General features: G+C 32.1%; 1 protein-coding gene across 1 annotated transcript; it reads left to right on the top strand.

Moving 5' to 3' along the window:
- The first annotated feature begins 5,152 nt into the window (after positions 1 to 5,152).
- On the top strand, positions 5,153 to 12,734 carry LOC133189730 (uncharacterized). The gene is made up of 6 exons (XM_061325163.1): positions 5,153 to 5,317; positions 10,859 to 11,114; positions 11,234 to 11,405; positions 11,540 to 11,782; positions 12,009 to 12,118; positions 12,350 to 12,734. Exons 1-6 carry the CDS (start codon positions 5,266 to 5,268, stop codon positions 12,657 to 12,659), a joined length of 1,143 nt encoding a protein of 380 aa, XP_061181147.1. The 5' UTR covers positions 5,153 to 5,265; the 3' UTR covers positions 12,660 to 12,734.
- The last annotated feature ends 2,743 nt before the right edge of the window (positions 12,735 to 15,477 follow it).

The following is a 15,477-nucleotide window of genomic DNA, read 5'->3' as shown; positions in this document are numbered from 1 at the left end:
ATACACATGTGAAGTTTGAAACCCCAAGCACCAACTGTTCAAAAGTTATGGCCAAGGTTAAAGTTTTTCAAAAGTAGGTCAAACTCCAAGGTCAAAAGGTCAAAGTGTTGGTATCCAAAGGAAGGCCTTGTCACAAAGAATACACATGTGAAGTTTGAAACCCCAAGCACCAACTGTTCAGAAGTTATGGCCAAGATTAAAGTCTCATAAAATTTTGCAAAAGTGGGTCAAACTCCAAGGTCAAAAGGTCAAATATGATGGTACCCAAAGAAAGGTCTTGTCACAAGGAATACACATGTGAAATATGAAAGTCATAGCTCCAACCGATCAAAAGTTATGGGCAAGGTTAAAGTTGACAACAGACAAACAAACAGATAAACAGACAAACAGACAGACAAGACAAAAACAATATACCCCCAGGATCTTTCGATCTGGGGGCATAAAAAGTTACAACACATAAAAATCTAAACATTAATTTGTGAACAATTTTGATGAATAAGAAAAGTTTTATTAAAAAGAATACACGTTACAAATGCGCTAACATCTTTGCATTTAAGCAAAAGTTTGATATTTTTTTAACTATAAATAAATCAAACGTCTGCAAGTTATGAATATATGTAGATTTATGAAAATTCTAAAGGTATAGAGAAACTTAGTATGCATTGAAAATAAACATCCATTAGTCAATCTGATAAAGATAATCGACAAGTATTGACCTGACCAGCTTCATTCCTCCTGTTTTGCTAGACATGAATGATGCACTCGAGAATGGCCAAATGTTATGTAACCTGTAATGTATAATGTGATAATAATTGCTCTGGCTTATTTGGGTGTTTAGCATGTTTCCTTTACTCCTCATGCTCTCCAATTGATAGTTAAGATAATAGCGAGCGCAGCGAGGGGCGCAAAGCGCCGCTCGTCACTGCGAGCTCTTAAAGGCAGAGATTTTAAGCACCGCCTTCAAAAATACCTGGTCTGTGTACCACTGTCAATCAAGTATATTAAGGTACATCATTGGGTGCTAGAACTTGATTGACATTTACTTACTAGTCCCTGTGTATACCATGTACACCTTGTTTGGCACTCTTGGTGACCTTCAAATTAACTTTTGATCCTTTGATATTTACCATACATATGGTATAAACAATAGGGAAGCTGTATTACTATGGAATTTTTAGCTTGATAATTATATATATATATATATATATATATATATATATATATATATATATATATATATATATATATATATATATATATATATATATATATATATATATATATATACGAGGGGTTATCAAAAAGTTCGTGGACTGATGCGATAAAATTAATGCTATGTAGTCTGTGCTTACAAACTTTATACTGAACATAAATCAACAAAAGTTTATGAAATGTTGAAAATTTCAGCTTGATATGTTGATTATTTGCCAAATTATTCTAAAATAAAAAAGACATTATATGATCACCCGGCGCTGCCGCCGTTTAGTTTCATGACGTCCGACGACGTCATTGTTTCTCAATGTCCGCTTTCTCTACCTCATACACTTATCTTGATGAGATTACCTGGAGTTAAGTAAGGACTTAAATCCGTCTTGTTTATATGACTTTACAATGTCATGAACAGCTACTTTCAATGCATATAATATTGTAAATGGATCTATACACAGGGAAAGATCCTCACTTGATTATGCAAGAATACTTAGCTTGTTGGAGTTCAATTTCTACCTCACATAATCAACGTCACTTATCGACGTAACTGGCTTTTGACACCCTGACTACAAAGCGATATTAACTATGCATCTTTCAACTCTCTGAATCTTTTTTTGGTATTTAAAACGAGTATTCTGGATGCATTTTATTTTTCTGTAGCCCATTCAAACATCCCCTAGGTCTATACCAGTTTTTCCAGGTTCAAAACTTTATAGAATGTTGGAAAAAGAAACGCCTCCCCCTTTCTAACGTCATTTTCAAGCCGTTAATTGTTTGGACACTCTATATAAAATTTACGATAAAATTTCATAGTATTTACAGAATGGGGGTAAAATTGCAAATTTTACGGAAAAATTGTGTTGTACCAAATGCCCGAATTTATGGGATTTTTTTAAATGACAAATGCTCATATCACAAGAGTTTTTTTCAGTTACACTCAGGTAGAAAATACGTCATATTTGAGGTTGCGCCGCCTAGACATACCATTGCTTACAAAAATATTAACAAATTATTGAAAAATAAAACTCATGATTTAAGGTTTATTCTATATAAAGAAAAAATGATGCTAACTAAATGTTTTAAAATTCATTGATGTACCTAAAGCGGTTTTAATTTTATGGCGCTAGTTCACGAACTTTTTGATAACCCCTCGTATATATATATATATATATATATATATATATATATATATATATATATATATATATATATATATATATATATATATATATATATATATATATACCTTTAGTATTTGAAATAATTATGATATTCATTATGATAATATATATCAAAATTAAGTATAACTTTTTAACAAAGTTCAACAAATACTATGAATAATAATATTTTTTTTAATTATTGAGATTAAACTTCATTTAAAACTTTTTATTTCTAATTTAAAATCATCTCAAAATCAGGTAAAGTTTGACTTCTTATTCTACTGTGTATTAAATCACTTCCCGTGTATAGGGATTGGGAGACAAATGACCACAGGTAGACTGATAGCCCTCAAGGCATTCACACCTGTACAAAATAAGCCCCTCCCTCACCTATAATTTACCACCCGGTAAAAAAATCTCTGCCTTTAAGCGAAGAGAAAATTCGGACTTTGCACATTGATCCAAACGAATTTTTTTCCGCAGTAACCCGTGGTCTCATAATGCTTTGCGAATTGCATCTCGCCCTAAGCTACGTTCTCGAGGTAGCAACAAAAGTTCAACAAAAAATAAAATCACATTGATATTGCAGAAAAAACGGTAGTTTAATCATTCTTCGTTAAAACTAGCACTGCTCAGACTTCAATTTAGTAAAGCAACTTATCTGTACGACGTCATACCGTCTTCCTTGGAAGACGGTATACAGAGTTGAAGTATTTTACAGTCTTCGGACTGTGCACTTCCTCTCTTTTGTGATTGGTAGAAATTGCATGATGAGAAAATTTTCAATTATTTCTAGGGCTGTCACGGTTCCAAAATTTCTCGGGTCAGGTCGGTTCTGTAAATTTTCGGTTCGGTTTCGGTTTTTCGGGTCGGTTATTTACATTTATTTTAAACCTTAATTTCATGAATTTAACTTGAAAAATCTTTATTTGTTACATTAAATATACATTGAAAACAAGTCTTAAGGTTTTGCCAAAGGTCAACGTGTCCAACAATTTATTTTTACAATAGCTCCAAAACTATGTGGTTTATAAAGTTCAAACTTTTACAGTTTATAAATATATCATTGATTAACAGATAGAAAGTATCACTTGATAACAAATACTTAAAGCAAGTATTTATCGAGAAAAATTCTTTTAAAAAAATGCAGATTTTTTTTAAAAATACACCTAATTAATTCCGTACTTTAAGTGAAAGCCATCATTGCAGAAACAATATATGTTTATCAATGAAAGGCAAGTTGGACTTCGATAGCCTATGGAAAGTTGTTTTCCCTGTTTATTTTATCCAAATGTTAAGATTTGAAACCGAAAGTACATTGCAAATGGCGGATTTTAAAGGGGTCTTGTCTTTATACATGTCATGCTTTCAATAACAGCCTTTCAGAGACCATTCATGTCCAACCTGCCCTCCATTGATAAACATATATTATTTCTTCAATGATGGTTTTCACTAAAAGTACAGAATTAAGCAGGTGCATTTTTTTTTAAAATATGCAAATTTTTTGAAATTGTTTTTTCTCAAAAAATATATTTTTTTACATATTTGTTTTTAAGTGATACTTTCTATCTCTTAATCAATGATATATTTATTAACTGTAAAAGTTTTAACTTTATACCTCATATAGTTTTGGAGCTGTTGTAAAAATAAATTTTTGGGCATGTTGACCTTTGGTAAAACCTTAACCATGCGAACGTCTAGACATCGGTGACTTGGCCTACTATTAGCCACGGAACCTGACCATTCCTGCTCGTTTTGATAATTATCTAATACTTCCGTGACAAGTGTTTGTCATGGAATGAAGTAGATTTCAGTTGTGATGTTTATTAGTCAGCCCGCGGGCTGACTAGTTATCATACGAAGAACTTCAAATGCGCTTGCGCTCTAGGAATTGTGGGAAACTAATGAACGTAAAACAGCTAAATAACCATGATAACAGGATAAAGAATTCTGTGTATTGGTTTACAAAGAAATGCATACTTTCTTCTTCATATAGATTATTCTGTTCAACAACTTATGGCAAATTTTAGCTCAGATAATAAAGCTACTTAACGAAAACATTTTCCAGAGGTTTCACAATAAACTGGTTTGTTTACTTTAACTGGTTCGCAGTCTAAAGTAAGTCATTCCATATAACTTCGTAAAAGATTTTCGTAATAGTGATTTTAAAATGAAAATATATAGATCTATTCTCTACGTCGTGTCTCTGTTATTACAGGTAAATAGCTAAAAAAAGATCTTACTGAACAGACTTTTTTTTTCAAAGGAGCGACTTCGGTTTGATGAAGGTGACGGAATCAGCCGAGGTTTGCCGAAAGCGGTTCGTCTTGCAGCATTTAAAGTAAACTGGTCGATAATAGCTGGTTCGCAGTTCTTACCTGTGTTTTACGCAGCGAAGCATATAAATGTGTAATATCATTGTATGCGTGATGCGTGACCCTTGAAACCTTTTCATTGAGTATTATTAAGATTTATGTTTACGTTCATATGATATATCTATAGTGAAACATTGTTTTTTTAAGATTTAAATACTTTCTAACAATCAAGACACCTGTAAGTACGGCCCATTTATTTACCTTTTCTTTAAAATATTTAATGTTTTTTGAAAGTTATGCACTTTAAAAACTACCCAGATTATGTATTTCAATTGTTCGTTCTTAATCGTGTATATTTGGGGCTCAAGTATGGCTACACTGTTATGGTACAATAAAGTGAAATAGACAATGAAACACAAATTCGGTGAGAAGGGCGGCTCGCCCATTGTCTTAACGGCTGTAGCTAAGGGTGCCTTCACCGACGTCCGCGACCTGAGTATAAAAATGGAAACTGCGTTGCAACTTTTAGTTCAGTCTTTTCTATCTGTGAATGGGATTACGTTCTGTCAGTGACACCCAAAATGGCAATGTCTTCAGACTCTAGCAGTACTGTTCAAGAGGACCGTGAAGGAGGTAAGTAATTTTAATTACTGTATTTGTTCCATAGCAAGTTTTAAAGTTTGTTGAAACAAAAAACACTTTTTTAAATAGTTGGTATTTTTGAATGCCTTATCATGAGGTCTTTTCAAGGATCATTACACCAAGGATATCCTTTTTTTGACCTTGCATATGCAGGAAGACAATGTACTGTCATTGCATGTGTAGCTTTATGCTTTCTTGCATTTCATTCGGAAATTACTGACTGGACATTTGTAAATATTGATGGAATAGTTCAAGAAGGACACCACAGATATATTGAAACAATACAAAATCTTCAAATATCACCCAGAAATTTGCAGCATAATGAAATACCACATTACTTGCATAACTTGTTCAATCATGGGGTGGATTTTGAAGTATCTGTGAATGAAGTATCCTGGTATGGAATTGTTGGGGAAAGGGGTGATATTGCTTCTGGTTCTGTAAATATATCATCAGGGGTTGCTGATGCTTTTTCGTCTAGCTCAAGTGTGCTTGCTACTTTTTCTGAATATTCAATTGCATTGTCACACAATGAGCTAACAAATGAGTATTCTGTGTTTGATTCACACAGCTGTAATCAGGATGGCTCAAGATGTAGTAATGGTACAGCTGTAATACTTACTTTCACAGATTTGGAATCTTTATCAAGATATTTAACAACAGGGTATAGTGGTTTAACATTTGAGTTATCATCAGTCAGATTTCAAACAGTTAATGCATTTCAATCAGTAAGAAGAAATTCTTCTTGTCCAGGAAAAGCTATATTTAACTCTGCTTTTAACTCAAGAATGACAAATCAGACAAATGCAGGAAAACCTAATAATATGTCATTTAAAAGCAAGACAGACAAAAATGATGGGAAATTGCAGGGAAAAAATTTTACTGGCAAAGAACCGTGCACGACTAAAAATGTTGACTATGATGATGAATATTATGTAATGCTTGACCATGATTATTTCAATTTTTCCAGGGGAAATTCTCATCCAAGTAGACCTGTCTTGCAAACTGATCATAGTTACTCTTTGAATCAAGAATATTTCAATGTTGATATTTCTAAAGATAATGTACTCAATGTACATATGCCCCAACATCCTTTAAACACTTTGATTGACAACTTACAACAAGTCCCAATTGCAGAACTTGATAGGTCCCATCAAAATGTTACTTTTCAAGTCAGTAGGTGTCAGAAATTTGTTAATCAGATAAACATGAAACCAGAACATTCTTGCATTGTCTGCAAGCGGATCTTGTTTAAAAATCAAGTTGTTATTTCCAGAGAAGTATTTGAGCAGTTCAATGTGTCAAAGGGGTGTTCATTATGCAGATTTTGTTACACATGCTTAAAAAAAGGAGATATGTCTCCTTTGGATTATGTTCTCAATAACTTAGATGCTGGCCAAATACCCAAAGAATTAGAAGGACTCTCCCTTTCAGAGAAGAGGTGCATTTCAAAGTTAAACACTTTTTTCTCATTAGTGTTGTTGCCTGCTTTTCCAGTCAGTCAATTTGGTATGAAAGGATTAGTAATACATTTGCCATTGAATATAACTGACGTATTGCATGGACTGAAATCTTGCATGAATGATCAAAATTTAGCAATAATATTTCCATCAAGTAACAATCGAATTCCAAAATCTGTAAATGTGGGTAAAGTGGAGTGTGCATTAAGATGGTTGATGCTCAATAATCAGCTGTACAATGACCTAGATATAGAGAATGTATTGGACTCTTTATCTGCTTCTGAAAATGAAATAACTTATGACATAGCAGATATACCTGAAATAGGAACAATAGAACAAAATTATAACATTCCAGACATAAATATGTCAGATGTTTTCCGGCTTAATTGTAATTCTTATAATTTACCCATTTCTTCTTCACTTAAAGATATAATCAAGTTGCAAAGTGGAGAAGAAATGGCATTCCCAGCTTTGTTTCCTTACGGAAAATATGGCTACAACTTTCAGAGATTGAAAAAGTTAACTTCATTACAGTACTATAAAGCAAGGTTATATAATATTGATGACCGCTGGAGGACAAATGTATCATACCTCCTAAGTTCAGTGAACACCTTTGAAAAATTAAAATTATTTGAGGTTGTTTCTGTTTATATGAGAGTACGGAAACATTCATCTGGACAAAGTTTATTGCAGTTAGGTGAATTGCAGTCTTTAAATAATAACCCAGATTTGGTAAACAACTCGTTTATGTTCATGAAAAAGATCAGGGGGACTGTGGCATACTGGAAAGACACTCTGTTTAATCTGTTAGCCATGATTAGAAATATTGGTTGTCCAACATTATTTATGACACTTTCTGCTAATGATTATCATTGGCCTGAATTGGCAAGTACTTTAAATGTACCTCTTGACCAACTTCCATCAGCTGTTCAAAAAAACCCACTTTTAACTGCAATACATTTTGAAAGAAGATGGAGAGCACTGTTACGTTATGTAGTGAATGGTCCTGCTCAGCCTCTTGGTAAAGTACTTGACTATTTTGCTCGCATTGAATTCCAAGCAAGAGGAAGTCCACATTTGCATATTTTCTTTTGGATTGAAAATGTGCCATCTGTTTTCAATAGTTCATCTCAAAATGAATTGGTAAATTACATAGACAGAGTTATTCATACAACCATTCCTAGAAATGAAAGTAGTATTCTTTCTTCATATGTAAAAAAATATCAAATTCATAGTCATAGACCAACATGTTTAAGGGGGAATTCCTGTAGATTTTCATTCCCTTATGAGCCATGCAATAAAACACACATTATTACTGGAGTAGATGTTACTGGAAATAAAAAATTCTATGAAACTAAAAGAGGTCCTGAAGATTCAATGGTTAATGCTTACAATCCAACAATTTTACTTCACTGGCAAGCAAACATGGATATCCAAATGGTAAATGGACCTTTTGGTGTTGCATACTATGTTTGTAGCTATATATGCAAATCAGAACCAAATACTTTAAAAAATGCATTAGCTGAGACACTGCGAAACATTCAAGACTCGGTTAATTCACCACCATTAAGGTCAAAACTCTGCAAAATTGGCTTTTGTATTCTAAAGCATAGAACTCTAAGTGCCCAAGAAGCAGCATATAGAATAGGTCATTTGCAGTTGACATGGTTTTCTAGGGAAGTTGTAAAAGTTCTGACATACACTCCTGAGAAACAATTTAAAAAATTAAAACCACAAAGTCTCTTAAACCAACTGCCACTAAATTCAACAGACATTTTTGAAAACAACATTTATGACTACTACTATGTTAGACCCACACACTTTAATTCTTTGTCATTGTTTTCATTTTGTCGGCAGTTTAAAGTAGTTCGGAAATTGGCTAAAACAATTGAAAGTTACAAATTACCAATTCCTGGAGATGTTTACATACAAAGACGCACACGTCCAGCAGTTGTTAGAAGTTGTAAACCTAGACGGGGTAGCGATGATTATTACTTCAGCTATTTACTTCTGTTTTTACCCCATAGAAATGCACAGGAACTTTTAGAACCTTACTCTTGTGTTAAAGATGCGTTTTTAAATAAGTACAGATTTTTTGATAATGAAGCAATACAGATTGGGTTTCAAATGCCAGAGTTAGACTCAATAATTCAATCTATTCATTTATCAAACATTGAATTTGATATGATGGCTCCAAATACCTGTGAAAATGAAACTGAACCTATTTCATTACATGAAGATTTTGAAGACTCAGAAAATATTTCTAATTTAATCTCAGAACAAGATGTTTCAAATGCAACAATTCAGACAGACAATTGTTTGGATCTAGACAGTACAGATATGGAATGGCACTGTCTTTCAGCATGTATTGATACTAATACATTGGCTGAAAAACTTAAAAGACTAACTCGAGATCAATATCATGTATTTAGATACATAAAACAATCAATGTTGAAGAAGCAAATATTTCAGATGTTTGTAACAGGAGGAGCTGGTGTGGGGAAAAGTTATTTAATTGAATTTCTCATACAATATTTCAGGGTTTGTACAGCTTTATTCTCTGGGCATGATCCTGTTTTAGTTCTTGCTCCTACAGGTGTGGCTGCTCATAATATAAATGGTCAAACAATTCACTCTGCTTTGAAATTACCTGTTCAACATGGTTACCATCTTAATAATAGTCAGTTGTCTGCTACAGTGTTGAAGAAAATGCGTACTCAATTAAAAAGTAAGCATACCGTGATCATTGATGAAATAAGCATGGTTAGTTCACAAATGTTTGAGCTTATTCATAACCGTTTACAAACAATTCAAAATAATGACCAGCCTTTTGGAGGATTAAATATCATAGTAGTTGGAGACTTCTTTCAGCTACGTCCAGTGCGAGGAGAATTTACTTTCAAGCATGAAATTCTTTGGCCTTTATTTAAACCTTTTTTTTTGCAACAGAATATGAGGCAATCTGATGACTCAGACTATGCACAGTTATTAAATCGTGTGCGCATTGGCCAAATGAATTCTGATGATGTTGATATCTTAAAAAGTAGAATTTATGCACAAGATCAAGCAGATCCAAGCATTTTGTACATCTATGCTACAAGAAAACAAGTTCAAAATCATAACTGTGCAATTCAAAGCAACATAAATGCAACAAATTACAGCATATGTGCTAAACATTATTTCTCAGATAATGATATTAACATAAATGGAGATGTTGATGAAGAATTAATACCTGAAGATGATAGAGATGCAGGTGGACTACCATCTGTTTTGGTGCTATCTATTGGTACAAAAGTTATGTTGCTTAGAAATTTATGTGTGAAATATGGATTAATAAATGGTGCTCGTGGTGTAATTTCTAGTGTATTAGTTAGTGAAAATGAAACAATTGTAAATACTTTAAATGTTAAGTTTAACAACTCTGAAAAGATTCCACCTAGTGTCTGCAATAGCAATGGTTCAGTAACTCTGTCGATGTACAGGCAAGAATTTTTAAGTCATGGTCGCTATATAATTAGAGAAATGTTTCCATTAATGCCATGTTGGGCAGCAACTGTACATAAGGTGCAAGGGTTATCCTTAGATAAAGCAGCAATATCTTTGAACAACTCATTATTTCAGCACGGCCAAGCTTATGTTGCTCTAAGTAGAGTTAGAACATTAGAAAATGTACAATTATTAAGCCTAGCTTTAAATAAAATAACTGCTGATCAAAGTGTAATTGAAGAATATGTAAGATTACACAGAAAAAAAGATGAACAGTAAGAAAAAAATGTTTTCAAATTATGTTTAAATGCATATTAGAGATATAGATACCACAGTTGAAGTTACTTTGCATCTAATTACATCTGCCTTTTGAAAATTTAACAAAAAAATGCTGTGTAAAGTTTGTATTTAGTTAGTGTATTCATTATTTCAAATATTACCCAAAGCATTGGAATCTTCTTTAAAGATATTTGGTAAGTCAAATTTAAATGACTTGAAATATGATATTGTAAATAAATGCATTATATAGGCCTATTATTTTATTTGTTTTCCACAGAATGATAAAAGAACTTTTTTTTCTTAACAGTTGTGGAAACATTACAAGACGTGAAAAACCTGCAGGGAGAACACACACTAAAGTCATTCCTAACTGTGAAAGTGTTAGAAGTCCAAGCTCCGACATCATACATTTCCAAAAAAAAAGGAGCAAGTCAAATGATGACAGCAAAAGTTGCTGATACTAAAACTCACACAGAGGTCAACATCTATGATACTGGAAAATTTCCCTTATTTAGAGTAAATGAAGCTGTTATCCTTTCAGACTTCGTAAAAAAAGCAGATGGGTAAATATTTCCTTACATTATTTTTTAATGAGAGTTTAAAAGTCTTACATGTTAAAGAAATGTCTTTCATAAATTTATCACATGTACACATATATTATTCTGTACTGTGTTCATTGTAGAAGTCTGGTTGTAACTCAAGTCTCGAATGTTTTTACAACAAACAAAGAAATGGTAATTGTACCACAGGAGGTCCTAGACATGGCACAAAAGAAACCAGACTGCTTGTCTGTAATAAATGCAGCAACGTCACCTTTGAAAAGCACAGTGTCTGTGAAAGGGAAAGTTATCCTTGTATGTATCCTAGCTGTTACAACATACAATATATCTGATAAATAAATTCTAATATGGGATAATTAACATTTAATTTTCATCTTTATTTTCCCTTAATGGTAATTGAGCATAATTTTAATTTATTTCACCTTTAGGCATGCTCACCTACCACAAAAAGATTAAGAAACACAGGGGAAGAGGTTCCTTTTAAAAGACTTAAAGTAAAGGATGGAAGTGGTATCATTAATGTGGCTTTGTGGAGGGATTTCGCTGATACACCAATTCAACAAGGCAGTTTCGTTGCTCTGCATAATTTTACAACCACTCAAACATACGATGCCAAAACAAAAGCACAGAAACCTGTCCTCTCGAACAGATCATCTCAATCAGCAGTAGAGGTAACTCATAAACTATTAATTAAATTTTTATACCTCTTTTTTTCCTGAACTTTTCTTTCAACATCTTTTGAATAGTTATATATTTTTTTTTATAATGTTGTAAGGTTTCATTCTATATATTCCATTGTGTCAATTATTTTCACAGTTTTAAATTTTTTACAGCTTTAACCTATATTTCATGTCGCTGATTTTCTCATGTGATTTAATGGAAAGAATTGATTTTTAGTTCATCCCTTCCTTTGCTGAAATATCTGATGACGAAGAAGATAGTGAAGAGGAAAGTACAGTTATGCCAACTGGGACCATAATTGGAATTGAGAGCCTTTTTACTTACAGGTAAAAATTGTCAATTGTTTATACATGTATCACTTTTAATAAGTATTCAATTTGATTACTAATGCTTGTAACACATAAAAGAATTGTAAGAAGCACACTATTGGTATAAATGGCAACACTGTTAAGTATAGTTAATGAATTTAAAACAATGTTCCAGTTTTTTCAATTCATAATCTTAATTTATTCATATTTCCCCTCTGAATTATTAATTCATATACCGTAATTTTATAGGTGCTGCCTTATCCAAAAGTGCTGTAAGAAAAAGGTCGGGGAAGACTTCCGCTGTCCAAATTGTTCAATTCAGTACACCATTAACTCTGCTGGTTATGGTGGCATTTTAAAACTACTCATCAATTATGAAAATAAAATGAGTGTCTTCACAGTTTTCACTGAAGGACTGCTACAATTGTTAGAATCCATGAACTTGAAAACCGACTTAAACAACAAAGATGATACCTTGAATAACCTGAAGGCCGAGATGCCAATTCGAGTGAAATTTTCATTTCAAAGTAACAAGATAACAACCATTCGGAAATTTTAAAACTTAACAAATGTGTCAAAAGATTGTTCTTCCTGGACTGGATTTGATAATGTTCTTCCTGGACTGGATTTGATAATGTTCTTCCTGGACTTATTCGATAATGTTCTTCTTGGACTTATTCGATAATGTTCTTTCTGGACTTATTCCATAATGTTCTTCCTGGACTGGATTGATAACGATACTTACTATTATTAATCAAGAGAAGTGTATACAATTGATGTGGTAGAAATTACAGTTCATAACAAATGTGGCTATGTAACTACTCTTAATTTCTTTTTGGTTTGTATATATTTTATACATCATTGCTTATCTTTGTTTTAGAATTGTTTGATTGTATCTTGTATAACACTTACTGTGTTATTAATTAAAGATGCATAAAGGTTTCAATAAGATTTGTAGAAAATTTTAATGTATACAATACTGGTACATTAATATTGTATACATACACCTGTAACTGATAAACATTTACACCGTTAATACCAGTGAATGTGTGTAACAGTGTTCAGTTAACATGTCTATGATGATTTTCTTTTTTAAAGGAATTCTGTTATTTGGTGTGAAATTCTAAATGCATCTTGTGTAAATATATTTTGACTTGCATTTTTTATAACATAGCTAGTTGATCCATTTTTGTGATGATGTAGCTCTTTTTCACAAATAGTCATAAGCTGGCATATTTCTGGCATGTGTATGAGAAGCTGCTATTTGTATTAGGTAATTTCCAACATTGTTTGTACCATATATGTATTGCTTAGTCAATAACAAGTGGTACATTTCTTGCATAATTTACAAGATATTGGCAATTTTGTTTACTAAAATGATAACTCACATTCCTTTTACTATATTGTCCTCAAGTATATATTATTTTTGTACATTTTTACTTGAAGTTTTAAAATCTGTTAAACTCAGGTAACTCATCTACCTCTTGTACATGTGTAAGTTTTAATTATATTGTACATGTAGTTGTAAATTCTTGTAAGCCTTTTGAATCCTTACACAGACTCACAGACTCTGTTTAATTAAAAAAACATACTCATTTGTGTCTATAATTTTTTTTTTACCGGTATAAAGAAAAAAATTTCTGAACTCATAATTACATTTGTTTTCATTCTTTTCTTAATAAAAGAACATAAAATCATTGTACTCTTACAAAACACTTCATTTTAAAGGGCAATTTGTTTTCTTTTTTTTTCTTCGGATAATTTTGATTACTTGTACTTTATATTGTAGTATTAGAAATATAGTTATTTACTAAGGTTGTGCATATGCCATTCAGGTTTAGGTCTGTTTTGTCCATGTTTTCTTCATCTCTCTTGGCACTTAAGATTGAAAAGAAATTTTAGAAAGACAGTTTTTTAAACATTTGTCTCTCATTTTTTAAATTGAAACATGCATGGTTAACTATTTCAGGGAAATGAAAGTAGAATAGAGATTGTTAAAGTTTTAAACTCATATTTTGTTTTGTTTTGTTTTTTTTTTTGTTCTTTATTTGAATAAATACAAGCATTGACACTAGTATTGATTCTTTCTTTCTGAGATTTTTGCCTTGAAATTCCAGAATGGAAATCAACATCAGCATCATTTCTGGGGGAAATGAATTGAGATACTATCGTATCATTTTAATATGTGAACTTGCACCAACCACTTAACTTGCATTTCATTTTTAAAAGGTCATGGGTTTCATTTCATAACAGTGTTAACTAGCATTTCTGTTGTAATATAGAGCGTCCAAGGTATATCATGCATTATTTGAACACACTTTTAATTATTGCACAAATTAATTTAATTACTCTTAAAATAACTTACTTCAAAAAAGTTTATTGCATTCCCTTAAATTATTGTGTGCAATAATCAAAACAGTCCAGTCAAATAATCATTAATATACCTTGATTCATATTTTATTCAATGTTACTCTCAATTGAATTCAAAAATGATAGATGGTTTTCCATTGAGGTGATTTAAGCAAGAGTTATTTCCCCATGGCCGCAAAATTGTAGGTCTACATCCCCAGACCCGTTCATTATTCAACCCAGTTCAATTTATTAATAACCCCGAGGCAATATACGTCATAGGAAAACTATCCATAATCATTTCATTGCTAATTTCAATTTTCAGGCATTTTTTAACATGACCTGTATGCAGTATGATTAAAAAAAACTTGCTGATTGCATCAATTGAAATATGAATAATTATCTCAGATATTTTTAAATGACCTCTAAAAATTCATTATCCCCCCCTCCTTCTTTCATTTCATGTATGCAGCATGATTTAAAAAAAAAAAAAAAAGAAAAAAACCCTTGCTGATTAAACAAAACACCACCAAAGCTCAATAAACAGAATGTTTCCTAATATTGGAAAACGTTCCAACAAAGAATTAAAATCCAGTGGCTGACTGTCTAAGCTTTTTTCAAAAGCTAAACTTGTTTCACTCTTATCGTCATCATTCCTTCGATTTCGACGCCATTTTTTGTATTGAACAGACTCTAATATATAAACCAGATCCGAACCGAAATCCGGAAAAATGGAACGGAACCGAACCGAACAACTTAGACCGCGGTTCTCGGTTATTTCGGGTACTCATGACAGCCCTAATTATTTCATTGGTTGAAATGCTGTTCAAGGCAAGGGAGATAATTTTCTGATGATCTAATTTTATTTTCGTACGACTTAACAATTTTTCAAGATTTTCAATCGTAAAAAAAATATGACACAAGGTTAGCTTTTTTTTTAAAAAAAAGCTGAGAGTCAGCCACAGGAATACAGAAAGTTTCTTTCTTGTTTTGTGATGGTATATGATTTGTTTTATCCATCATGTTGT

This window comes from Saccostrea echinata, unplaced genomic scaffold (assembly GCF_033153115.1).
Source record: "Saccostrea echinata isolate AGI-Se365-2 ecotype Australia unplaced genomic scaffold, CSIRO_AGI_Sech_v1 ptg000001l, whole genome shotgun sequence".
NCBI classification, from domain to species: Eukaryota; Metazoa; Mollusca; class Bivalvia; order Ostreida; family Ostreidae; genus Saccostrea; species Saccostrea echinata.
The sequence above is the reverse complement of the archived record's forward strand: the minus strand, read 5'-3'. Positions and strand labels throughout refer to the sequence as shown.

Excerpts from the sequence above, each read along its gene's own strand:
- LOC133189730 (XM_061325163.1), top strand. The coding sequence starts at position 5,266 with ATGGCAATGTCTTCAGACTCTAGCAGTACTGTTCAAGAGGACCGTGAA. Across the intron at positions 5,318-10,858 it reads TCAAGAGGACCGTGAAGGAG|TTGTGGAAACATTACAAGAC; the intron begins GTAAGTAATTTT and ends TTTTCTTAACAG. Across the intron at positions 11,406-11,539 it reads TGAAAGGGAAAGTTATCCTT|GCATGCTCACCTACCACAAA; the intron begins GTATGTATCCTA and ends TTTCACCTTTAG.